Source organism: Temnothorax curvispinosus, unplaced genomic scaffold (genome assembly GCF_003070985.1).
Source record: "Temnothorax curvispinosus isolate PA1 unplaced genomic scaffold, ASM307098v1 QBEX01005133.1, whole genome shotgun sequence".
Taxonomy (NCBI): domain Eukaryota; kingdom Metazoa; phylum Arthropoda; class Insecta; order Hymenoptera; family Formicidae; genus Temnothorax; species Temnothorax curvispinosus.
The window spans coordinates 125,543-151,156 of NW_020214913.1; the positions used below are offsets into that span (position 1 = coordinate 125,543).

Here is a 25,614-nt window from a genome sequence, read left to right on the forward strand (position 1 = left end):
ATGGAGATCAATTTCGAGACAATTACAAAAATCATTATCGCATGTTAGGCGTTGATTGGGGTGGCGTGCGACGTGAATGGTTCGAATTGATATGCGCCGCACTGTTCGACCCGGGGAATGGTTTGTTCGCATCATTTGGGGAATCGCAACAGGCATTGGTGCATCCAAATCCCAAACGACCGTCGCATCTTAAATTGAAGCACTATGAGTTTGCCGGACGTATCGTAGGCAAATGTCTTTACGAGTCAGCGCTTGGCGGCTCCTACCGTCAGTTAGTACGCGCGAGATTCACCAGATCATTCCTTGCACAAATTATAGGACTTAGAGTGCATTACAAGGTAATATAAACTTCTTTCGAACTTCTTTTTTATCCCAGTGCAAAAAATTAATAACAAAGCAACTGTATCTTTTTATGGGCACTAGTATTTCGAACAAGATGACCCTGATCTATATTTAAGTAAGGTGAAGTATATTCTCGAGAATGACGTTGAAGAAATGGAATTGTACTTCGTTGAAGAAGAATATGATAAGGATGGGCAATTGTTGAAGGTATATACTGTTACTTCTTGATAGGTGTTAATCCCCGAATAATTGTTTTACAGTCGTTTAGAATACATAATCAAACTTTATTATTACTAGATTCGAATGTTCTATCCCTAAATTTAATGCGTAGCCGAAGTTTAATACACAACTCTGAAAGCTGATTAACACTTATGTTTTGTGTAGGTGGCAGAATTAATTCCCGGTGGTAGCAAAGTCCGAGTGACCAATGATACGAAGCTTCGTTACTTGGATGCGCTTGCTCAGCATCGGCTTGCTAGTTCCATCCGCAACGAGGTCGATCATTTCTTGCGTGGTCTCAACGAACTGATTCCCGACAACCTTTTAGGCATATTTGATGAAAATGAATTGGAGGTGCATAAAATTTAATCTGTTAAAATAAGTCTATTCGAAGATGCGGTATTCCACGACTTTATCTGTTTCACAGTTGCTGTTGTGCGGAACTGGCGAGTACAGCGTGGCAGATTTACGCGCGCATCACATAGCTAACGGAAGTTCTCCGGAATTTCTCCGAGTGCTCGACTGGTTCTGGACGGCGGTGAGCAATTTTACGCAAGAGGAGATGGCACGATTGCTCCAGTTCACCACGGGCTGCTCCCAATTGCCACCCGGTGGATTTCAACAATTGAGTCCTCGTTTTCAGATTACAGCCGCACCAACGTTCGCTAATTTGCCCACGGCACATACCTGGTACGTTCTCATCTAGGAATACAGCTAGGATATTCCCGTTTTCTCTTTGACCATCGGTTTGTCATTAATGTTGCTTTTCAGCTTTAACCAACTATGCTTACCTGATTACGAGTGCTACGATCATTTCGAACGAGCGTTGTTGTTGGCGATCAGCGAGGGCACCGAAGGTTTCGGCATGATCTAGTCGGGTAACCATAGGATCTATCAAACTTCTAGTCTGACTAGAACTGTTGATCAATTTATGTATCCATTTTTTCTTCGATAGTGAAGTCTTCGACGATAAAAAAACCCCACATTTTTTCGATAATAGATCCTATTACGAGTTTATCCCGTAGTAACTTTCGACAGCGAGATCAGGAAGAAAAGGGTAACTCTATCGCACGTTTTGATATGTAGATGATTAGGATTTTTGGAATTACCTTTTTTCTTTGTTTACGCCGAAGACTATCAGGAATAATCTAATCTTCCGACGATGTAGACGATGCAATTTCTACTGAGCCGCGGCGACGTTTTTATAAAACGAAGGATATTGAACAACAAGAGCAATGTTACCTCAACATCAGAATTGCTCAATATTATTGTATCGAGATTTAGCGTAAGCGTTAGCCAAACTTACGATAGATTTTACGTGAACATAAAGAGAATTACATCAATGCGTTTCTCGAACGACAGTGTAGCTAACGTCGCTGTGTAAGGATGTACGATACAAAAAATCAAAATACGCATAAATAATTTTCTTTTTGCAGTAATTATTATATGTGCAGAGATTGGTGCATTTGATGAAGGGATCACTAACAGCATTGAACTTTCCGTTAATCAGTATTAATTCGAATACATTCTGTCGAATAATGCGTGAATACGTGATTTTAAGAGAACTTAAGAACGATAAGTAATGAGACTAAGATATTAAAGCTTTGCGCTAGTTTAGTTTTTTCGTTTTGTCTCACCCATAATAATAGCACGGCAATTATACGGTACTTCCAACGTCGACGATGGCGGATGTAATGTAAGCTAATTAGTATGTACATCAAGTACAAAATGTGATTGTATTCTGAGACACTACGTATTACATCTATTTCTTATCGACGCAAAATACTCGCGATATAATAAGCATGATTACCTAGTCATAACGAAATACTGCGATCATACTGTGAGCATCGCATTCTGGTATACGTATTTATTTAAGATGCAATGACATGTACTTATATTAAGTAGAGGTGGAATAGAGTATGAAACGTAGTAACCGCCATAGCAGACTATTCGTTGCAAAATAATGGACGAATGGCCAACAATCGTAAACCGTACTACGCCTCGCAATAGCAAAAAACTAACCGCCTCGCCAGATTATCTACCATCAAATAATACTGACGGTAATTTATTTTTATCAGTTTATCATTACGTGAAGAAAACTAAAAAAAATATAGATTATAAAAGCATATAATATTCACGTTTATTCAATAAATCCTGTTAAGCTTTCTGCTTGTTACATCCTCCTCCTTGCTTTCGTGATTTACGAAAGGGAAAAATTTATCCTATAAATCGAAATACCTACATGGCGTAATAAAATTGCTTATTTTATCCTCAATATATGCATGCACGGTATCACAAGCGTATATCTAAAAATCTTTACTTTTCAAAAATTAAATATTGACTTAAAAAAATTGTATTTTAAATGTATTTTAAATGTAGTATGAAATGCTGATGCTTGTTAATTTCTCGGCTGCCCTGTGACGGCCTTGCTCTCTTATCTTCCATTTTCGATCACAAAACACTCTCTTCTTCACGACCGAAAACATTTGCAAGAAGCGAACCTCCGATCCAGTTTCCTCCGATTAAAACCGGTTTACGTCTCGAAAAAATGCGATCACGCTTAAACTCTTTATCTGCGAGATATTGAAATATACAACAATGTTATTTTTCTATCTCAATTTCTGCTCTCTTAAACGAATCTTCGATTTTTGCACCAAAGATAAGTGAAATACTCACTTTTCGATAATTCCTTCGCGTAAACGGAATTTTCCTTTGCGTAAACGGGATTTTGTAGTAACTTACGATAATTTACTCCGCGTAAACGAGTGAATTATCGTAAGTTACTACAGAAGTGACACTCGCGTAAATGTAGTAAATGGAATGTTCACTGATCCGCGCGTTAAACGACATAAGGTAACGAGGACAAAGTTCCACGTTCTCTTAATTGTTGCAAGTTGGAAACTACGAGCTATAATAAAATACCTACCTACGGCGGCAATGGTAGAGTAGCACTGGATAGAAACGCGAAAGTCCGTAGAATAGACACGCGCATGATGCTCCCAGCAATCTGCAATATCCGACTGCTCCAGCCACTCTCTTGAGATTGTCGCAGCAATTGTTCTCTCAGCTCGCTTAATTCCGTCCTAACGGAACCAAAATTATCTCGTAATATTTTTTAGTCTTAGGAACGATTTATTAATTTTTTTCATAGACATATCTTACATTTGCGAGTGATATTCCATTTCAACACGGCGAAGTTCAACTTCTCGATCAGCCAACTGACTCTCCAGGGCAAATACGCGTAAACTCAAAGTCTTCGCATTACTTTCGCTAGCTTTCAAGCGTTTTTCCAGTCTCTGTCTCTCGGTCACCGCAGTTTGCAACTCCCTAATTGTACATGTCAAACGTTACTCCTAAATTCTTGTACTTAAAGTGTTTCAAACTTGAGATCTGATGACCCGGAGGCATACCTGGAAGTACGCTGAAGCTGTTCCTGCGTAGACTCGGTGAGAGATACCTGTGCCACTAATCGCAACTGTAAGTCCTCGACGGCAGATTCTGCTTTTTCCGCTCTAGCACCACGTTCTGTCGCTAGTGCTTCGCTGGCTGATACCTAAACAAATATCCTTATCATAGTAGCAAATTTACAATAAGAATATGCTGACCAATATTTCTCAAATTTTCAAAAGTAGTTGAATGCTTCGTTTGCAAATCGCTCGGTAAATTTTGGCTGACTGTTTTTATTATCAAAAACGTGCGGGATAATTCTAGGATGCAATTTCTCAGTCAGATCTTTTGCAGAATCGCTAGTATACCATATAAACGTCACGTGTCAAGGATTTATGATATAGATGGACAATTTATATTCAAGTGTAAATAAACTCTATGTATTTGTGCCAATTGCACATTTCCACGATATCCCGCGATTCCGCAGTGGATAAAAGTTAATAGGGCAAGTGGTATTGATCCTTCTTCCTGGTACGGAAGGAGTATTACGTGATATTGAGTCACCGGCGAAACGCGAAAGGTGTGACTCATCCGCAAGCTATATTTCTTTCGTCGTGCATTGACCTGACGCTGCCTCGCGGGTAAATTCAGGAAACTTTAAAAAAGTGATGGATGTCGCGCGATGATATGCAGTGATCTAAGCTAAATGAATTGGCAGCATAATATTGCATCGATCAAAATATTCTTGTTCTTTTAATAATTCTGAAACATTTTCCTATTTAAGAAACATATTCTCTCATCCTCATTTGCTATTAAGAATTTGCAGAAGATATTGATTAAATGACATTCCCCAGTCGCGCGACGAACTGATGTTACATGATATGTGGAGATGTCTAATCTCTGTGGTAAGGGTGAAGGAGAAAGAATGAGTCAGTTGATTCGTGGAACGCGAAAGGAGTTCGCGCAGAAATCGCGCGTGGGAGAACTCACCCCCAAGAAAGAGGAGAAGGGGCTTGTAACCTCGTGTCTCAGACGAGGGTAACAATGACTCACCGAACAACAGATCAATTTTTTATCACGCGCTATGCGGCTGCTTATGTGCACGCGTTTAGGAATCGCGGGATCGCTTTGGCTCACTGGATGTTGCTTGAACAAAGATTGGGATTATATTAAAGAAGATTGAGAAATTGCGATAAATTATGACTCGAGATATTTTTGCGAATGAAAGCTCGATTTAAAATTAGCCGAAGAATTCTAAGAAAAATGCGTTTAATGAGGTATATCGGCGACTAATTTTCGAAAGAAAAAACGCAACTTTATCCAGAAGAATCTTTTTATCTTCCCGTAATTTCAAAAGTTTCTCTCGATCCTTCATCATTTGCATGTCGAGCGCTTTTAGCTGATCCTGTGCGGTCAAGAGCTCGTTTCTCAAGTTCCCCACCGTGACTGATCGCTCCTGAGAGACTTCCTCGGCGCGCTTTAACTCAGTTTCCAACTTCTCTTTTTCCTGCAACAGAACACCCGATAATGCGCGACTACTTTTCATAAAATAATGAATTTTACCAAATATACATAAATATAATAATATAGTGTCGCTAGTTATACGATTATGGCGCGCGCGAAATGCACATATTTTCCAAAACGGCCTATCGCGCGTCGCTGGAACACGTGTGGCGCATTCTCGCAGTAGCATCATCCCCGTAATTAGAAACATGTCACTGAACTCCCGTGTTCGTTCCGCATACGAGAATGACGCACTGGAAGCGCAAGACGCGTACATTGCCATCGCTGTTGGTTCAAAGAAACCGATAGAGTTTTTCTCCATCACGATGACAAACATATTTAACAAATTCTATTCAGCACATTTGTTTTTAAAGCTTTTTGTTCTAAAAAAAAAACTCAGATGTTAATAGACCAAATTTAGACGAGAGCAACCGAAATGAGTCCAAACATGCAAAATACGGCTGGACGAATAAATCGATCGACCGTACCGATTTGACGGCGTCGCGCTCGCGCGTCATCTCCTCGAGCTGCGACTTTTCGCGATACAACTCGCCGTTCAGTCTGCCAACCCGGTCGTTCTCGGCGAGCAGCAATCGGCGCAGGAACTCGATCTGCAAGTGCAGGTGTTCCACCTGTTGCTCGAGCTGCGCGATCTCGGCGCGTCTGCGTCGCCACGCGTTCAGCACCAGCACGCGGCACACTACGTTCGCCGCCTTGATCGTCGGATCCTCCGTAGCTTCACCCTGCTCGGATTCCGAGGACGGCGTAGCGTCCGTCCAGGATCTACCACTTCCGCCGTTCGCCAAGATGTCCTTGGTCCTGTCGGCGATTTCATCGAGGCGACTGGCAGAGGACTCGCTCTCCGATCTAAACAACATGCTCCCTGATTAGATTATACTTTCATGATTGTAACGATCAGTCTTCAACATTCTATAATGATGTGTACCCTTTTATTACAATCTAAAGTTAAAGTTTTTAATTTCTCACAGATTTCATAAATCTGTATAGCTGTATATAGCTTCAGTAACAATATTTAACGTAAGAATATTAATTCTGTCATTTATTCATTCCACGGAATCAATATTAAATATATCTTGATTCTGATCAAGTATAGAGAAGTTATTAATTTAATGTCATCAACGTCTCTCGGAAAAAAAAGATATCTCGCGATCGAGATATCTATCATAAATTCACGCAATATTGCATATTTATCTTCGAGAAACCGGCTCACTTGAGATCACCGACGTCAGGATCGACGACGGCGAGGGACAGGTCCATCATCGACAGACTTTTTTTACAGCGGGGAGTGCCAATGGCCAGGAAGCCGGGCGGGCATCGGTCGGAGCAGTTCTTGGGTATTGTCGACGGGGTCCCGCGACCGGTCCTAGTCACTGACAACCCGACCGCTAGTCTGTAGGGTCTCTTGGGTGGTACGCGATGATCGGTGCATCGGTACGGGCTTGATCGCGGATGGCATCTTACGGGCACGGGGGCGCACGGCAATCTACGTTGCACGCATCGGGGCAGCTTGGTCTCCACCCTGGTGACGGCCGCGGGTCGCGGACCCGGATTCCGTTTCGACAGGGTAGTCGTCTCTGGCATGTCGCTTGCAGCTCGCGCATAAGACTGTTCTCGAATGCGATCGAGATTGTTTGTTAAGCGTAGTTCTCGTCATGGGGACGAAACACGGATATCGCTGGGAAATAAATGACTGAGCTGACGTTGATGTATAGAGTGTGATTCTAATAATTCTGGATTCTAGATGAAGACGAAATGACTGCAGAATTAATATTTTTACAATAAATTTTTTGTTAACGAAGCTGTACAGGTTTATGAAGTCTGGCAGAAATTAAAAATCTTTGCATCAGATTCATTTGTGATAACACTGTGAAATCTTATTTTTGCAGTGACTTAAAATTTTATTACTACAAGTAATAAAAAGAAGAAATATATATATCAAAAATGAAACTACAAAGTAAATGCGCTTGATAACGTCTAGCTTGCGCGTGCTAATCGAATCAAGGTCGTCTAGCCGTGTTCGTTGCAACGAATAATTACTTTAAAGTAATTTAAAATAATTATTCGTTACGACTTCCAAAAGAGTCGGATATTACTTAAAAAAACAACGAAAAAGGAAAGAAGAGAATTTTGGATCTCTTTAATTTATTCTATCCTTAAAAGACATTTTGTAGTTGGGAGTCGAGCACAGGGAAGCGAACAGTATTCGCGAACGGCAAAGATCCAATGGCAACGAACGAAAATAGGGATTGCGCATAATTCTGCAAGAAAGAAATTTGCCAATTTTTTTTCTTTCAATCTGCTCGCTGCAAAGATCTTATGATAAGACATCGTCATTCCTCGTCGTGATTTGTTCGTCCAAGGACTATCCATATACTCTGAGGATCTCAACGATCTTACAAGATCGTCTTAAACTTGGCTCCGTATCTCAAGGTCCCATTTAAAAGCCATTAAACAGTCGTATATTATCTCGAGATCTAACGATCTTAAGTATAAGATTTATGGACGAGTACCGCCCTTTATACCTCGGCAAATTGTACCTTGAGATCCGGAGTACCCAGGTACCAAGGTACCTGCTCGGCTACTCCACGCGCGCGCGCGAGATCTCATTCGCCCGCCCGCTGCCGTCGCTCCTCGTTTACGTCTAACGTCGATCGGTCGGTCAGTCAGTCTGAGTTGGTCTCGGTCTGAGTCAGTCGTTGATACCGTCCGTCCGGTCGGTCGCTCTCCACGACGTCACGGGCTCGCGCGGGCCGAGTCCGCTGTCCGCGTCTACCGCGAGTTGCCGAGACGCAGGCAGTGCAGGCACAGTTATATACTGTGACTCTGGCTACGCAGCGCAGTAACGCGCGCGAGGCCAGCCGCCAGCGATCCATCAGCGATCGCGCTGCGACGGAAGTACGATTCTGCATAAAAGCGGGGTCGCCTCGCGGCTGTTTTTCTCCCGTGCGGTCACAGCGAGGGAAATCAGGGACCTCCTGTCGAAATTGTCGCATTTCTCGCTGCAAGTCGCGACTCGTCGACGCGGACAACTGGGACAACGCGTCGGGAACGGCGCGAGATTCGCGAGTGCGAGAGGTGGCGAGAGGCGAGAGTGCACGCAGCCACAGCGCCAGCCTCGGAAGCACATAGCATAGCATGTTGATAAGTTGATTCGCGCAGCAGGCAAGTATCCATCTCTCTCTTGTTCTCTTGTCAGTCGATTCGCGCTCTTCTCTCTCCCTTCCCCTCTTCTTCGCTCTCTCCTCGCTTCGCTCGCTCGCTCCTTCTATCTCTCGCTCCCGTCACATTGTCCTACGATAGTTTAATTATAGATACGCTGCCTGTACGGGCCTAGGCTCGCCCAAAATAATGATTGGATCAGCGTTTGCGTTCCCTCCTCGCGCTCCTTTTTCCCCCGGGACACTTGCGGTGCAGTGTTTCTGGACGTATCCCCGCCGTACGAGCGAACGGAACGAACAGCTGTCGTTCCGGGACCCCGAAGGCAATACGTGGAAATTGCGTTTATCTTCCCAGTTTCTCGCCGATACTGGCTCAAGTACCGTTCGCCACTTGAACACGGCAATGTACATTGTAGGGTACAGATTCAACTTGAAATATTGAAGTTGTATAATGGGAGAAAGGGAGCAAACGCTGATCTAAAAAGATTCTTTGACAATATGTAAGATATCACATGCCAATTCTCATTGCACGTTAAGATTTGTTGTTCAGTAATTCGAGTATTTAATCGAGAGAAATCCTTTTATCAATGAAATATAAATAGAAAAATACTTTTTGTAATATATATAATATTATTTGTACTATATATATAAAACCACGTGACTAATTGATGTATTTATGATTACATTTTAGATGGACAAAACTCAATGTATTAAAGAATCACAGTTATGGAACGATACAATGATATAAGTGATGGAGATATTAATATAAGTGATATCAGTAAGTATCGAGCACATATTTTTTACTTTAGTGTACTTTGTACAGCCCCACACAGCACAAAGCTCCGATTAAGCTGCCAGGGAGTTCATTTTGCTGAGCTCCTGGGGAGCTTACAAAATTCAACAAAACAAGCTTCTAGAGAGTTTATTTTGCTGAGCTGAATATGAGAAAAACATTTTCGTTATTATTGTGTTTTACATCACGGTGGATATATATATATATATATGTATATATATTCGGTCGATTACTTAATTTTTTAATAAAATATTTTAATTACAATAGTGGACACACGAGCTCCCGGGGAGCTACGTGCATAGTTCTTTTAAATAAAACTTATGAAAATTTTTACGAGCTTCTCAGGAGCTCCCCGGCAACTCCCCGTGCTGTGTGCTTATCTGACAAATACTATTTTTAGTTGACGTCATTCAAACGACCGATCCTGGTTCTATGGCCACCATAGCGATGGACAACGAACACGTTCAGCCTCACGTTGAGATTTTAGAACAGCCGGCCAGTAAAGCGCTACGGTTTCGCTATGAATGCGAAGGCAGATCGGCTGGCAGCATACCTGGTATCAACAGCGCTCCGGAGAACAAAACTTTCCCTAGTATACGAGTGAGTTACGCTCGTTCATTAGCGATTTTTTTTTAAATCTTTCTTTCTCTTATTTTTATACGCTTGTAATATTCTTGTAGATCGTGGGTTACACGGGTCGTGCTATGGTGGTTGTATCCTGCGTAACAAAGGACGCCCCATATAGACCTCATCCGCACAATCTTGTCGGCAAAGAAGCATGCAAGCAAGGCGTTTGTACGATCGAAGTTCCGGCGGGAAATATGGTTATTTCCTTCTCAAATCTGGGCATTCAATGTGTAAAAAAGAAGGACATCGAAGAAGCTCTCAGAGTGCGTCAGGATTTACGAGTAGACCCCTTTCGAAGTACGTTTATCTTTTCCTGATTAATTTCTTATTAATTTAGATAAGTCGGTTACGAAGATCTGCAGGATATTTGATTCTAGACCAAGGTTGGCCAAACGCATGCTAGCTGTTTACACGTGTAATTACATATATAAAATTGTCGAGTCTATTAGCGATGTTTATTGTCTACGTGTCCCTCTTTATTTATTATATTGAATTATAACGATCGTGGAAAGGTCAGTTGTCTTTGTGCGGTAAAAAAAAGAAAGGAAAGCTGAGACCGACATGCACTGTGCGAATTAGTTGTGCAAATCTTGTCTAAATCCGAGACTCGTTTATTATATTGTAATTATATCATATTAATAATATACTTGACACTACAGATCTGAATTTCTTACAGCTGGTTTCGAACATAAGAGACATCCGACTAACATTGATCTAAACGCAGTGAGATTGTGTTTTCAAGTTTTCTTGGAAGGACAAAGGGGAAAATTCAACAAGCCATTACCGCCCGTCGTGTCTGACCCTATTTATGATAAAAGTATGTAATGTGTAATTTTAGAATATATATATATTCTTCACGTATACGTTGAGAATAAAACTTCTTACTTGCGATATATGTGCTGTTTCCAGAGGCAATGTGTGATCTTGTGATTTGCAAATTGAGCCATTGCAGCGCATCGGTCGCTGGTGGGATGGATATGATTTTGCTGTGTGAAAAAGTCGCGAAAGAAGATATACAAGTGAGGTTTTTCGAGGAGAGAGACGGACAACTACTGTGGGAAGGATACGGCGATTTTCAACCGACACATGTACATAAACAAGTAAGTTAACATTGACAGTTGCATATGTAGATTGTTAATTGTGAACAATAGAGAATAGGATTTGCCTGTATTATATTGTCTATATCGATAGTGTTTTTTTTTTTATAGACGGCAATAGCATTCAGAACGCCTAGCTATCGTACGCAGCAAGTGGAACAGCCAGTGCAAGTATATATCCAACTTAGAAGGCCATCGGATGGTACTACGAGCGAACCGCTACCGTTTCAGATGTTACCACTAGGTACAGGTAGGCCTGCTTTCTGGTCTTTACGGAAAGCATTTGCCAGGAAGAAGGCAGATTACAATACCTTCAGTAAAATCTTGTCTACAGAGACTGCTCTTCTTGCCAACGTAACTCCTAAATTTTCTCGTAATATCGACGAATTCAACAATAATGATCTGGACGCGAAAAGACCGAACGATAAAATCTCTGCATTGCGTGCTTTAAACGATTTGTATAACGTAAAACATCACGTAGATCTGTGTAATGGCGATTTAAAGGCATTAATAAATTCTGCACAGAACGTAGATCAATCCGCGAAGAATACCGTTTTGGATTGTGAGAATAATGAAATAACGATAATCCCGGGAAGAAATGCGGAAAATAATAAAGAAATTAGCAAATTGTATACCTTTGGCGATAATAATGTAGAAAATAATGCATTTACTGCCGATTATAAAGAAGGAACTATAGATGCGATTCTTTATGCGAAATCCAACGCACAAGAAGGCAGCACATCCGCGTCGAGAAATGTAGATAATTCGAAGGGTAGGTCAGATTGGTTCGACTATTCTGAAATAGGTAAATGGGTACAGAAGGGACAAGCGTGCCTTAAGGAAAAGACTAATGAGACAGAGACTAAGAACGAGACAGATGGTGGCAATAAATCGTTTAATGAGTTTTTGTCGCAAGTGACCGAGCTCGATCAAATTTATGCTGATACACATAACAAATTGATACAAGCTACTACAGATACGAACGTGAATCCACAAATGATGGACATTGATGTCTGCGACAATCAGACCTATACCAGTTTACAAATGGCCATGAAAAATCCGATAGAATTGTTCGATATCACCGATGACCGAAAGTACGAAGACGTAGCCGTCCCGAAACAAGATGCGGAAGTACCCGTTGCGTCTCCAACATTAACAGCTAAGAGAGACGTAATGCACGAGGCGGAAGAAAGATTGCCACCCTTGCCTCCGAAGCGAATACGCAAAATGCCGTCGATGCCTCTTTTGCCGCGTCCGATATCCGCTCAAACGCTTACTACCTCCTCTCCCGAGGCGCCGAATAAAAATTTGCCGTCCTTACCCGGCACTTTGTCGAAACACGCGAGACAAGGGTTATTTTCGAAATTATTTGCTAAAAAGAATAAAAAAGACAAGTGCTCGGAATCAGATCTAATTGTAAGCAAAGACAGTGATCCATCACTGAATACCTCATATTTATTGAAGAGCTCCGTACAAGATGCTGCGCAATCACAAATTCCACGTTCTAGTATGACGAGTGTTACGAGTGTTAAATCTCTCAAGTTAGATGACGATGACACACCACCGTATGGTGCAGATTTAACTGAAGCTGAGCATTATGCTCTCTACACTACTATGGCACCACGCGCGACTGCCTCAGAATTTGACGAGATGTCTTTTTATTATAGTCTAGTCGAGGGTGGGAAGATATTGACAGAAGCGAAAGAGACCTAAATTATCTAATTGATAGATATTTTATTGATCGAATTGATACTTCTTCTTTGTTTATATACTGCCAAGTTGAAGATAACTCAATATTTGTACATGAAATGATATTGTTTGAGCCTGACCGATTTTATATGTCGAAATGTGAGAAATATTGTCTTGCATTGCTATAAGCTTTTATTACCGTCAGTTCTTGTTGTAAATTTGCAGTTTTGATGTGACACTCATTTAAGGATATATTTTTATCTTTAAACTGAAAAATTTTCCTCGGAGAACGAGAAAATCCCCTTAGAGAGTTATTTCCTAAGACATGTTGCCACATAAAATGAATCGATTCTTGTAAGATCGACGCATTTATCTAAGCGTGCAGAATTTTAGTCTAGTCGAAGTGCAATTTGTTACCTTTTTCTTGATATTTCCTATTAACGGTTTTTACAAATGATTTGTAAGTTTTCTATAATTGTTATTTATTATATCAATTAACTAACTACTCTTTTCTAGTCAAGTTCGATGCTGTTATATTTTCGTATACTCTCAATGTAGGTTGCTTTACTATTTGTTGTTAAGTTTTATATGATATTACGAGTTTATGCGAATGTCTTTTCCTTCTCGTGTTGTTATAGACTGCTAATTTTAAAAACGTCTCGACGAAAAGTTCTTAGCTCAGTTTGTCCCGAGTTGAATCTCTTTTTGGAGTACTTAATTAATGTGCGCTAAGAAAATTTGTAAGGTTCAAATACATGAGGCCTTCTTCATTCGGAGCAATTGTACGCGATGTTAACGCGAGATACCTATACTGAAAATAGTCATTAATGTACAATCATTTATAGATGATGCCGATTCGTTAAGGCGAAAGAGACAAAAGCTTAATAACAGCTCGAGCTCCATACTTTTCAAACATGTAGCAGAAACTGAGAAGCGTGAGTATATTTGCAGAATTCTTCATAATTCTACAGCTTGGGATTATGGTGGGCATCATCGTTGATATTACATTGTATTATCATCGGGACATGTCCAAATCTCATCTGGGATGTAAAAAATCATACTTATTTATTCTTACGTCACGTTTCTCATTGAAGGAGAGTGAGTGTCGAGCTAATTATCTATTTTCACTCGCAATCCTTCAATCTCTTTTCTGTCTGCTGTAATCAATTTTGCCATTGATGTTTCCTATACATATACTCTTTGTGCAGAAATGAAGTATACGCTTAAATGCATATGAAACAAGAGGCCTTTTACAATGAAATCTGTGAAGTTTTTGTACATTTTAGCACAGGCCTATTTGGTACATTTGTTAATTGTTATGACAAACATGATGAATTTGTTGAGAAAATTTCTAACACTGGGATATACATACAAAGTTAGAAATAACTACAGTATTTGTACGAACGATTGTATAATCTTTTAAACGGTCAACGTTCGATTATTCTTATGTCTCATCATACACTAATCATCTGATTAATTCAATCCCTTTACACTTTGAAAATATGATATAAAATTTTAGAAACGTAAAACGCATTAATATAGTGCTTTCCGTGCATCTACGCACACCTAATTTTGTGTCGACATTTTTAACAGACTGAAAATTGTTGAACAAATTTCATAGTGGAAAGGGAAGCTCATCGAACAAGGTTTCATTATATCTAAGAACACTATACATATATTTTCACATACTCTGACAAGCAAAAAAGATCTTGTTTTATACTTTTTTAAAGATGTATTTTACATGGGACTTTGGAGTTTGAATTTGATGGATTAGGGAGCAGTGAACTTGTATATTTCGAGATATGATAATATTGTATTTTTCTATTTACGGATATTTACACGGGATAATTGATTCCGCGAAGCAAGTATACAACGCATCTCCTAGATCTTATAACGGAAAATTTGCTGTAATTATTATGTGGAATAATCACTCGTGAGAATAGGTACTTATAAGTAAAAATTTCATAGCTCAAACTTTGTATAGTGCAAGTGCGCTGCTCTTGTGCAATAATATTATACTTTTGAAAGTCAGCTGCGTGTGTATATATATACATATATATATTTCGTGCAGCGATTGTAGCATAGTACAATCAAATAATGTGCAATATTTCTATGGTAATATAATTTTTATAAACTGCTTCTTTTGTGAACAGATAAATATATTTACATATTGTACGAATTACGTATGATGTAATACATCTATATATATACATATATGTATAATCACTTGGTGATGCAAAAAAAGTGTCTATTTATTCTCTGCTCCCATACAATTTCAGATAAAAAATTTACTAATACATGTTGCAGATTCAGGTACGACATAGTAATGTTAGTACATTGTGTAAACAGTTTTCGCTAATATAATGGTTTAAATCAGACGACTTGATTGTTTAGAATATAGAGAATGATTTTTGTAGAATTAAAAATTTTGAAGAGTGAAAATATATAAAGTTGCATGTATATGTAATAGGTATATAATACGTGTGCAACAAATCACGCTTTTTCACTGAGGATTTTCTTACATGTTTCTCTCGCATGTTTATTATTATTGCTATTAATATCACTGTTAATAATATCATAACATATGCATGTAAATTAAGATCGCTTTAATTGCCTTAAGAGGATTGAGATAATCGCTGTTTTACACGTAATGAGAAGATAACTGTGTATAATATTGTAGATGCTGGAAATCAACCTATTAGTTACAATATCGTCAAAGCTGAACCAGCCGAGCAGATGTTACCATTCGGTGGTCCAGGTACAAGTACAGGAGGTTTCACTCGACTGCAACCTGTAAGATCATCTTCGCAGTCACACAGCAGTATGCAAACCTTAAGGTAAATTAATAATTAAGATTAAGAGATTAGAATAGATCTAAATAAAAAGAGAAATTAGAATAGAATTAAATAAAAATGTAAAGAACAAAAACTTTATATTCAAGTGTACATGTATCTATGCATTTCTTCGTTCTTTTTCAGGCCTCAAGTATCACCGGGGCGAACACCATCCCCTATGGAATACAGCTCCTACAACCCATCTCTGATACAACAACAGTATCAACCAAACATTCAGTCTTTGATGCAACAACCAAATATGCCGATAACGACAGATGTTCAACAATTTTTATATCCAACGCAATTACCTCAGCCGGATCAGTCTCAATTACATCAGCCGGAACCAAACCTGCTAATGTTAAACAAAGTAACACCAAATCAAGGCGAATTACAGCCATTAAATAACATCGGTAACTTCCTATTTACTATAATCATTGTTTATTTGTATTCTCATGTTATAATCCTAATGTTATATAATTTATGCATGTATAATGCGCCTCGAAAATTTCAAACAATTAATCGTTTGTATTCTGTTACATAAATCTTTCAGGGACCGCGGGAGCCACATGTCTGCTAGACATGGACAATCAGCAATACAATTTTGACTGGAATTCCGGTGATCTCGCGGATTTTGGAGCAAACCTATCCGCGAATTTGTCAACTGGATTATGCATCTCCGATTCCATACAAGTGAGTACCTTACGTCATATGTGGAGACACGGTCGGGTCTTGAATTTCTAGAACCCACTAATTGACTATCGATATGTGGCTTTTTAAACAATTTTTATCTGATTTTAGCCTGAGGCGAACAACACCGAAGAAAACGCCACGAATGACGGTATTTCTTGGATAAATCAAGAACTCTCCGATTTGAATAAGATGCTCAAAACTAAACGAGAAAACAACGGCTGAGGACATAACTAAAACCGCTTATTATCAAAAGATACGACTTCGCACCTCAAGTATATATAATGTATAAAAACACTACCGAGAGAGAGAGAGAGGCGTTACAATTTGTCTTTTATCCGAATGGTAGACTCGTTGGTAGAAATGATATATATTTTTTTATTATTAGCTAATGCCAGATTGGTCATAAAGAAATAACAGTTAAGAAATTCAAGTTTTAGCAGCAGTTTTATACACACAAGTGTATAGCTCTCTTTACTGCCTTCAAAAAAATTAATTGAGTTATTTCTTATTTTATATATATATAAAAGAAGATATAAATTTTATATAAAGAAGATAAATTTGTTTCGATACTTAGTCTACATCTTGTTTATATCTACGCTCAATTTATACAGTTTATACATTGTTAAAAATGTTTAGACTGTTGTGACAATGAACAAAAAGAGACGCTCTGTTTTAGCAAAATATTATCGGTGCACAATTATTGCATACTCATCGGTGAGTATTAGCCGAAAATATATTATGACCATCTTGATATTTAGTTGCACAATTTATCTGATAATTATGCACAATTTAGCATTATCTACCCAGGATAAATTGTTCAGTCGGTGATTAGAAACCGACATTGGCGCGAAACGTTCGTTTGCCGACGTTACAGATTGAGACGTTATTGAAGCAATTTTGATACGAAATACTGATTGCGTGGTGTGTGAGGTAATGCTCTGACTGTGATCAAAGTTCATAACTTGTTTTTCATACGTATATAGATTGCACGATAGTCTTCGCGACGAAGGGAATTACGCGCAATAACCAAAAGAAATTGTGTCCAAATGGATACTGTAAAGTGTAAACGAGCAGGCTGGCAATACTGTAAATTATTATATTAGATAAATATTCGTATTAGGTAAATATTTTCTATGTTACCACATTTTTATCCTTTTTGCACAGCTATATGTTTCTACAAAACCGCACTTTGTACAATCATACATTTGACACATGATCGTTATATTTAGGATTAACGTTTACTCAAAAAGAGCGAAGAAATGTTGAGAAGTCAACATACTCAAAAATTTTTGATAAACGTTCCGTCCAAGTACTTTGTTTTACATCTTACAGGAGCTTTACGAATAATATGTAAGAGATAAAGTGCAATTCTCTAATCTATCGAACAATTTTATTAGATTAAGTAACATAGCATCGTTTTGGTGTAAAATATATTTTTACAATCACCTCAGGTAATTTATTAGCGTGCAGGAAATATTGCAAGGAATCATCTTATATCTAAGAACTTATACTTAATTATTTGCCATATACCTGTAATGTAAATAAAAAGTTGTTATAAATATAAGAGTGATATTTAGCTTTAACAATCTCGTGTAAATTTTATTGGTGTTTATACATTGTGTCATGCGTAAGTGTGTCCTTTATTGATGAAAGTATCGTCATAGACATCGGATGGAAATCGAACGCAATGGGAAATGAAGGAAACAGTAAGACGATACATTCACGCATCGATTCTTAGTTTACTGTGATGGATCATTTTGTAAGCACTTAATATCCTGTTTAAAGATACAACAAAAGTGCATATTTACAGTTTTACGATTGCATATTTACATAACATCGATCGATAAGTAGCGCTCTCTCGTATACTTGGCGTGAAAAAGTCGGCGGTAAACGCTCGGATTATCTCAATGTAGCTTACATACATGTGTATATATACGGCATACAACTGTCGTATAATACTACTATACAATCTTTCTCAGGCGGCGTCCCTGAATTGCACAAATGTATTCGCAAGGATATATAGCAATACATTATATGCAAGTATATATATAATCCACGAGTGGGGAAGAAATATTTCGCTTCACACACACATGTGAAGAATAAAAAAGCCATCCGTGTTGTTTTCCAAAATGTATTTACTTAAAAATACAATGAAAGTTTCAGTTCTGATGGAATGGGCAGAAATATATAGTCTGTGGTGTGTCGGTTACTTGTTATACGTTGAAAGAGATGATGCAATGGTATCCTGTACAAAAGTAGCTTGAACAAGACTTATGAACACACAAACCAAATTCTTAGCCTAGGATTTTCGTTTACGTTAAATCGTGTGACACACACACACGCGCACACACACTCACACACACGTGTGTGTCATTTACCAGATTTGATGTCTGTTGAACTTTTTCTTTCCATGCTTACCTAACAAACGTAGGGGTGTAACGGTATACGTGGGCGATCAGCCTGATTGATTGTAAGACCCGTTAGCACCAGTAAGTGAATTTCGCGAATCGCGTCGAGTACTCGAGCGCGAAGAAGAGTACCGTACTCTGCCGGGCTTGACACAGTACAAAACGCAAGTCTTTTTCTTTTTTTTATTTTGTTTTGTTCAGGATGCGTGTGTTGCCAACGGGGCTTGGCGTTTTATTTAATAAAATTAAATGGGTCTATGCTTATAGTATGTATAGTATAGTATATACTATGAACGCTAAAGTACTGATTTTGCTCAGGCACCTGTACTTAAAGATAGTCCTTTGCCAATTTGTCATCGTCAAGTTACTATCTTGAAGCAAACACGTGTAAATACAGCAGCAGATTGCGTATAAAACCGTAGATTAACAGAGACTGCCGGAGATGGTATGATCTGTACGCATCACATTGACATCGATCGGCTTTGTTGGACGCGTTACATACACTTATGATGAGGAGTATTCGCGAATTTTCTTCTTTCGCACCATCGAATCTGCCGATGGTAAGAGATTTTTTTTGTAAGTATCAACGTTACACGATCCAACCTCCATCTCCTTGGTTTCCATACAGCAGGATTTTTAGTCCGTGTGGTATCAGAGCAGCATTTACACCGCTCGTCTCCTCATAGTTTTTCAGATATTAAACTCATCACTACTTATGAGAACGAATTCATTTTCTCTGATCTAACTGCGTTTTATTTAACTATTCTCATTCGAAAATATTTGTACATTAAAACGTGGGACATCTTCTCGCATTCAAATTATCGTTACCTTTATTTAATTATTATGCTATGGTACAATGGTATAACCGCAATGTCTCTTCACCCTTTTATCTAACAGTCTCCCGAAAATAAGTAGCGGCATGGACATGCCAATCGCAATGATTCACCGACTTTTGCACAAAGAGCGATCTTCTTGTTTCGAATCGGAGTTATCGAATCAGCAAATCAACATTATCATCAGTATCAACACTATTAAAAATTTTTAGACACCATTAGCAAATCTGGTGTATATGTCATTATTAAGATATCGAAACGTGGACTATATATAAATTATATACGGACAAATTATATACGAGAATAAATAAATACCGCTGACTCATTTTACAACAGTCCACGAATCATTGCCAAAATAGCCCACAATAAAGTCGAGATAAAATCGTAATAGATAAAAGTAACTGAAACGCTCGAATTACACTCAAATGAGAACATTCGAAAATAGGGAGAGTACTTATTACATAATCACAATATGTAGTCCGGATTCTCTTTTCTTTTTATAATTTCGCGTCATGTACGGCAGTTCTGGAGAGTTATAAATATATATAGATTTATCTATGTGTATAATTGAAACTCTTATCTTCTATAAAAAATGATATAATTGGTTGAAATGAATAGAGAAGAGTGACGGGGCCCTTACACTTTACAAAGTTGACTGACTGTTCGATGCTCTCCCTTATCTATGCCCAAGCCTAAAGTGTAACAACCTCTCCGCATTATATTACGTTTATATAATATTATCGTTAATAATAAAATGTTTCTTATCCCATAACTTTATACATACTATGTATAATTATTATGCAATATTAAAGTCACATATTATTCATCCATACTACTTGACGCGAGCGTTGCATTTAATCTTAATTCCTGTCTCTATACCAAACAGGAGCACGAAGCGGCGTTACGTCTATTTTTCTTTTTTTTTTTTAAGATTTCCTCATTTTAGTATACATTGAATGCCGAGAGATGTCCATTCATGCCTATTTATTTTATTTGCCGTATATGTTACGTATTAATCGCTCAATTCTGCTCGATAGCCTCGCGCTCCTGTGAAGACACTGCAATTACACATTTCGATTCGAGAAGAAGAACTCAATATATCACACACACAAGGTGAGAGACATTCGTCGAACTACAAACGTAAATTTGATTTTTAATGTAAAAAAATCATCTTCGAATATTCATTTTACACTATTTAAATATATAATAGTTTTTTTTTTATCTTAAATAAGTAATCTTGTTATAAAATTGTCTGTCCCGACGAAGAAAGCCAGATGACGGCAAATACCAGTTAGTAGGTGGTTCGGATAAAACGATAGATTCGTCTTGGGAAATCGTGCACGTGTACCGAATGGACCGATCAATCGATCGATCGATCGATCGAAATAAGAATCTAGACAGCAGATAAAATCAACTCATCGAATCCTCAGGACGAATATACAGTTATCATTCAAACTACCTAATAGCATTTGGTGACGGCTAAACGACCAGAATTGCGAAGAGCCAAGACAAGTAGAGAACTACTCACAAGTAGTCGGCCCACCACAATTCCGGTGAGGTGGTAATTTTTACTTGTCGATCGGAAGATAGAGAGGGTCCAATACGGATTGGGCACGATGGATATCAACATTGTTACCAACCACTCAATATGAGAGTAAGTTTGCTGAGTTTGCCGAAAATCGACCACGATGTCGTCACGTGCCTAACGCCTCCCTTCTTAATTGCATAATGTTTTCCCTTTTTTCATTATGCGTCATCTTCATCGTCTTCCACCTCACCTTCTACCTCACCTTCCGCGTCGTCATCCTCTTCATCTGTAATAAACGGTAAACGTTTCAGTAAATGAGGATTCTCGTTTAAAAATCCATTACGAGATACAGTTTGAGATAGGTCGCTTATATTTACCTTCTCCTTCTTCTAAATCTTCTTCACCCTCAGGTATGTCATCATCATCGTCATCCTCCTCTCCGTCACCGTCTACTTCCTCTTCCTCTTCGATTTCTTCCTCAATCTCTTCTTCTTCTACCTCTCCGTCTCCATTCTCCTCCTTTTTCTGTTTCTTTGTTTCTTCATTTTTCTCCTGCAACACGGAAAAAAACGGCTTATTTAAAATAAATCCCGCGATAAACAGGCAGGCTTTGGCTGTGAATAAGCGAGGAATCATTACCGATTACGAGTATCTCGACGACTGCGTATAAAGTGCAGATTTATATATTCGACTTGGTCCGTTTGACGCGTACAAGGAGACGTACCCTTCTTTTAACATCGAACGGACGATAGGAAGGAAAGAAAATTCGGCGCCAGTGCAACGGTGCGATAGCGGATGAGACGAGAGGGATAGAGGAGAAGCGTACCGGTCGGCGAGGAGGACAAGGTCCCTTCCCGCCAAGAAATACGGTGGACAGGCGCGGGAAGGGTGGGTGGTGGGGGACTTACCCTATCCGCTAAAATACGGTAGGACAGGAAAAGGGAAATGGCGGAGGGAATCGCGTATATACCGGGCGATCCGACAGCGCCGAAAACACGAAGAACAGGTAGTAGAAAGTATCACCACTTTGCCGATAAACGTTTAGCTTGGCGCGGAGCTGTCCTGTGACTTCGCCCCCGCGTACTTCAAAGCGGCGCGTTAAAGGTGTGTGTGTTGTATAATTGCGCGCGCGTATGAGAGAGAGAGAGAGAGAAAGAGAAAAAGAGAGAGAGAGAGAGAGAGAGAGAAAAAGAGAGAGAGAGAGAGAGAGAGAAAAAGAGAGAGAGAGGGAGAGAGAGAGGGACTGGTTAATCGTACTTTACATAAAATAGGCAAAAGGGGAACGCGACTCTATAAGCGCCTACATACGCGCGCGCAACGTTACCTCCCCCTCCCGCCCTCCGCGAGTTGTAGAACCATGCCCTTGATCCAGTCCCGATGGCCCGTAACGGCCATAACGCAATAAGCATCATAGTTTATCGATTTCGAGGGAGGAGACGAGGGGAACGGCGGGGAGCCAGCAGCCGAGAGCGGAGTTTGCTCGGTGGGCAACCTGAAAACATGCCGCCAACGAGAATGCCGACGAAGGCGTCCAACGTATCGTTCGGAATCGCGATTTATCGCGACAGCGATCGAGATCGCCGCGCACGAGGGGCGCGCCGAGGCAGCGCGGCGCACGTCCGCTCCGATATGTCGGAGCGACTCACGCAACGGCCTCCGATATTCGGGCATATTTTCTAACGTCGCTCCGGTTTTGCGCGGCCGCGAGGAGCCGCGTCGGTAACGCCGGACTTGTGACCATACGGCGTTGCTGACTGATCATGGTGGTGGTAGTAGTTGATAGCGACGGTGACGACAACGGCTGTGGCTGTGCATGCTCGTATTGCTCGTAACGGCGACGATGGTAGTAGTAGTGATGGTGGGGTGGTATGGGTGTATGGGTAAAGGTGGCGGGTGGCGGGGTCAGCGGCGGCCGCCGGCTGGCGTAATAGCATACACGCGCCGTGTGTATTCGGCGGGTATGAGAAAGCGGCTTCGGATGCGCGCGCGGAGCCACGCCGGCCAATCGGGGAACGCGCGGATCGGCGACGCGCGGTGGGAAGACCGCGGTGATTGGCAGATGACGGAGCCGCGCGCCATGGCGGGGATGAAATTCGCGCTGCGTGCAATTCGCGTGCGAGCGAGACGAGGTAACGGGGTGAGGTGGGGTGGGGAAAGAAGGGGAAGATAAGGGAGGAAGATACCGAAGCAGCGTGCCAAGTGTCGTGCAACGCGAAGCCTTCGAATAAAAGCATAAATCTAAACTAAAGAGAGCCGGGCATTCCGCGAGGCGGATATCACGTGGCCGTCGAACGAGGGGGAGAATTAAACCCGCGCGGCTCCCGCGTCGAAGGCGCCCGCGATCGATCGCCACGATCGAGTAACAATAATAACCGGAAGTTAACCGGCGGCGGCGCGCGACTCGGCATTCCATGGCGGCAAGTGTCGGAGCGGGATCGAGACGTTCGACGCTCGATCAATGTTGAGCTCTTTCCCTTCCCCCTCCCTCCCACCCTCTCTCTCTCTCTGTGTCACTCTACTTGGAGTAATTGTACCAGCGTATATGGAGTAGACCTGTTGCGATAAAATGCTAATGAAGGATCGGTTACCGGTGGCATCTACAAACAATGGTAACCCGAGGCGATCGAAGAGCTGACGCGCGCGTTACTTCGAACTCGCCGGCGGCGGCTCGCGGCTCACGGCCGCCGCTCCTCTCATTCGTCGACTCGCGAGCGTACGCTATCTCGACGTGAATGACAGCGGCACATTCACGCCGTCGCTCGCTCGACACGACGACGCTGCCGGGCTGCCCGCTGCCGTTGCCGCTTGTTTGTTATCCCCCGCACGACGTACGATTACCTATCTATCCGTTTCCAATCACGAGGTCTCGCAGATAACCCAACGCTCCTAACCTATCGCATAGACCGCCGTATCGTCGTATAAATTTCTTCGAACAAACGATCGGCGCGTTGAAACGTTACGTAATTAACACGTGACGCTATGTGAAGCGCATCGGCGAATTATCAACGAGATCGACGCAGTCCGCGCGAATGCGCTCGTTAGACGCGTCGGCTTTTCTCGGAAATCGCCAGTGCCGAATTCCTTCCTAATCGCGTCAACCTCGTCCAATTTCCGACGAGGACGTTTCGAGAAAACCGGCGAAATAACCGGAGGAACGATCAATCAGCACCGTGGCGCGCGCGTTCGAAACGCGTATAGCCGGTTTAATTAAGATAATTAAACGATAAAAAGGTACGCGCGCGAAAAGTCACGAGCGTCACGACAGAAAGAGAGGGTAACGCGACGATAACCATTAAATGCAATAAGTTATTTCTGGCTGGCGGAACATCGATCCATAACTGCGTTATCCGATCGACGCGGCGCCTTTTCCCGCCTTCTCTCAATAGGGACCAACTCCAGCGTTCGCGATCGCCGTCCGCGGACTTCGGTCGCGTCGTATCGATACCGAGAGAAAGAGGCGAACGATTTTCAGCGGGTTTGGAAAGCCGAAAGAGCGGAGCGCGCAGTTCCCTCCGAACGACGGGCAAACGTGTGATTCCCCATTCAACTCTTCTCCCTCGGCCTCGAGCTTCCCGCCTTTTCCCGCCCGCGCCGGTTCTGGAGCGATACTAATCTCGCATATGTATTATTCTTTTTCTGTCACATTTTATATGCGCACGTACGCGGGCGCGCGTGGGTACAAGAAGGATGTGTGTGTGTATATATGTATGTTCCAAAGAGAGAAACGCTCGAAAAACATCTTTTCCAGTGCCTTTCCGCTGCCCCCTCCTTGGTCACTTGCGCGCTCACGCGCGCGCGCGCGTCCGCGCGTCCGCGGTCTTGAGCTAATAAATACTCAGGAGTTGCCGATGTAATAAGAACGTGTCGACCTGCGTAAACGTGCGTATGTTTAAGCGGCGCTCCGACCTTTCCACGTGACGATCGACGCGGAGGAAGAAATTCGCGGCAAAACGGCTGGGCTTGGTTGGATTTCCGTCGTCCGGCGTTCATTTCCTTCGTTCATTCCTTCGTTCGTTCGTTTCGTCTTACGCGAAGGAGACGCAATCGCATGGTAAATTATCGGCTAAAAATACGGCCTATCGCGCGGCGCGGCGCGGAGCGGCCGATGACGCGACGGGCGGCGGTGTGCCGCGATTTAAGATGAAAAATCGCGGCAACGATGTTTTCTCGAAGGTTCGTAGTAACGTGCCGCTGCGCGCGACCGCCACACAGCCGCGAAAAGAACAGGGAGGTAGGAGAGCACACCGGGTACATAATGCACGGCGTTGCCGCTAGCTGCGCAAGTGAGGTATCTTCGACGAAAAGATAGAAAGAGAAGGACGGAGCGAGCCGCCGCCGCCACCACCGCCACCGCCACCGCCACCGTCGTCGCTATACGTCGGCGGTGTAAAGAACGAAAGAGAGAGGGAGAGGAAGAGGAAAAGAGGGAGCGGGAGACAGATAGAGCGAGGAAGGGGGAGGGAGATACTCGTACAAACGGAGCGA

The 25,614-nt window shown here is 41.4% G+C and overlaps 5 protein-coding genes and 1 long non-coding RNA gene across 12 annotated transcripts in view; 3 read left to right on the forward strand and 3 right to left on the reverse strand.

Annotated features, from left to right (window-relative positions):
- The window catches only part of LOC112454587 (apoptosis-resistant E3 ubiquitin protein ligase 1), a 63,374-nt gene extending 60,687 nt beyond the window's left edge, over positions 1 to 2,687 (forward strand). For all 6 annotated transcript variants that reach the window (XM_025016074.1, XM_025016073.1, XM_025016077.1 and 3 more), the window contains 5 exons: positions 49 to 338; positions 424 to 549; positions 727 to 915; positions 989 to 1,251; positions 1,333 to 2,687. In XM_025016074.1, coding sequence (XP_024871842.1) covers positions 49 to 338; positions 424 to 549; positions 727 to 915; positions 989 to 1,251; positions 1,333 to 1,435 — 971 coding nt within the window. In that variant the 3' untranslated portion in view covers positions 1,436 to 2,687. The remainder of the gene's footprint in view (positions 1 to 48; positions 339 to 423; positions 550 to 726; positions 916 to 988; positions 1,252 to 1,332) is intronic.
- Positions 2,688 to 2,738: 51 nt separating this feature from the next.
- On the reverse strand, positions 2,739 to 7,053 carry LOC112454542 (dynactin subunit 1). The gene is made up of 7 exons (XM_025016007.1): positions 6,683 to 7,053; positions 5,940 to 6,318; positions 5,264 to 5,455; positions 3,972 to 4,114; positions 3,724 to 3,888; positions 3,488 to 3,644; positions 2,739 to 3,134 (listed from the first exon to the last, which is right to left on the reverse strand). Exons 1-6 carry the CDS (start codon positions 7,051 to 7,053, stop codon positions 3,488 to 3,490), a joined length of 1,407 nt encoding a protein of 468 aa, XP_024871775.1. The 3' UTR covers positions 2,739 to 3,134.
- A 1,223-nt stretch (positions 7,054 to 8,276) lies between these two features.
- On the forward strand, positions 8,277 to 13,634 carry LOC112454581 (embryonic polarity protein dorsal). 2 transcript variants are annotated; one of them, XM_025016064.1, is made up of 7 exons: positions 8,277 to 8,634; positions 9,322 to 9,408; positions 9,824 to 10,023; positions 10,104 to 10,347; positions 10,727 to 10,867; positions 10,960 to 11,150; positions 11,259 to 13,634. In XM_025016064.1, the coding sequence occupies exons 2-7, from the start codon at positions 9,357 to 9,359 to the stop codon at positions 12,858 to 12,860; spliced, it is 2,430 nt and encodes an 809-aa protein (XP_024871832.1). In that variant the 5' UTR covers positions 8,277 to 8,634; positions 9,322 to 9,356; the 3' UTR covers positions 12,861 to 13,634. The 2 variants fall into 2 exon arrangements, with proteins under 2 accessions (XP_024871832.1, XP_024871833.1); XM_025016065.1 differs by lacking the exon at positions 8,277 to 8,634 and adding an exon at positions 8,741 to 9,130.
- On the forward strand, positions 13,634 to 18,322 carry LOC112454582. The gene is made up of 5 exons (XM_025016066.1): positions 13,634 to 13,771; positions 15,517 to 15,673; positions 15,815 to 16,080; positions 16,221 to 16,360; positions 16,469 to 18,322. Exons 2-5 carry the CDS (start codon positions 15,573 to 15,575, stop codon positions 16,580 to 16,582), a joined length of 621 nt encoding a protein of 206 aa, XP_024871834.1. The 5' UTR covers positions 13,634 to 13,771; positions 15,517 to 15,572; the 3' UTR covers positions 16,583 to 18,322.
- A 155-nt stretch (positions 18,323 to 18,477) lies between these two features.
- LOC112454583 lies at positions 18,478 to 22,186 on the reverse strand. The gene is made up of 3 exons (XR_003040744.1): positions 21,769 to 22,186; positions 21,507 to 21,681; positions 18,478 to 21,415 (listed from the first exon to the last, which is right to left on the reverse strand). It is a non-coding gene; the product is annotated as an uncharacterized LOC112454583 (long non-coding RNA).
- Positions 22,187 to 23,639: 1,453 nt separating this feature from the next.
- The window catches only part of LOC112454543 (WASH complex subunit 3), a 27,720-nt gene continuing 25,745 nt past the window's right edge, over positions 23,640 to 25,614 (reverse strand). Inside the window, exon 4 of the mRNA XM_025016008.1 lies at positions 23,640 to 23,726. Coding sequence (XP_024871776.1) covers positions 23,640 to 23,726 — 87 coding nt within the window. The remainder of the gene's footprint in view (positions 23,727 to 25,614) is intronic.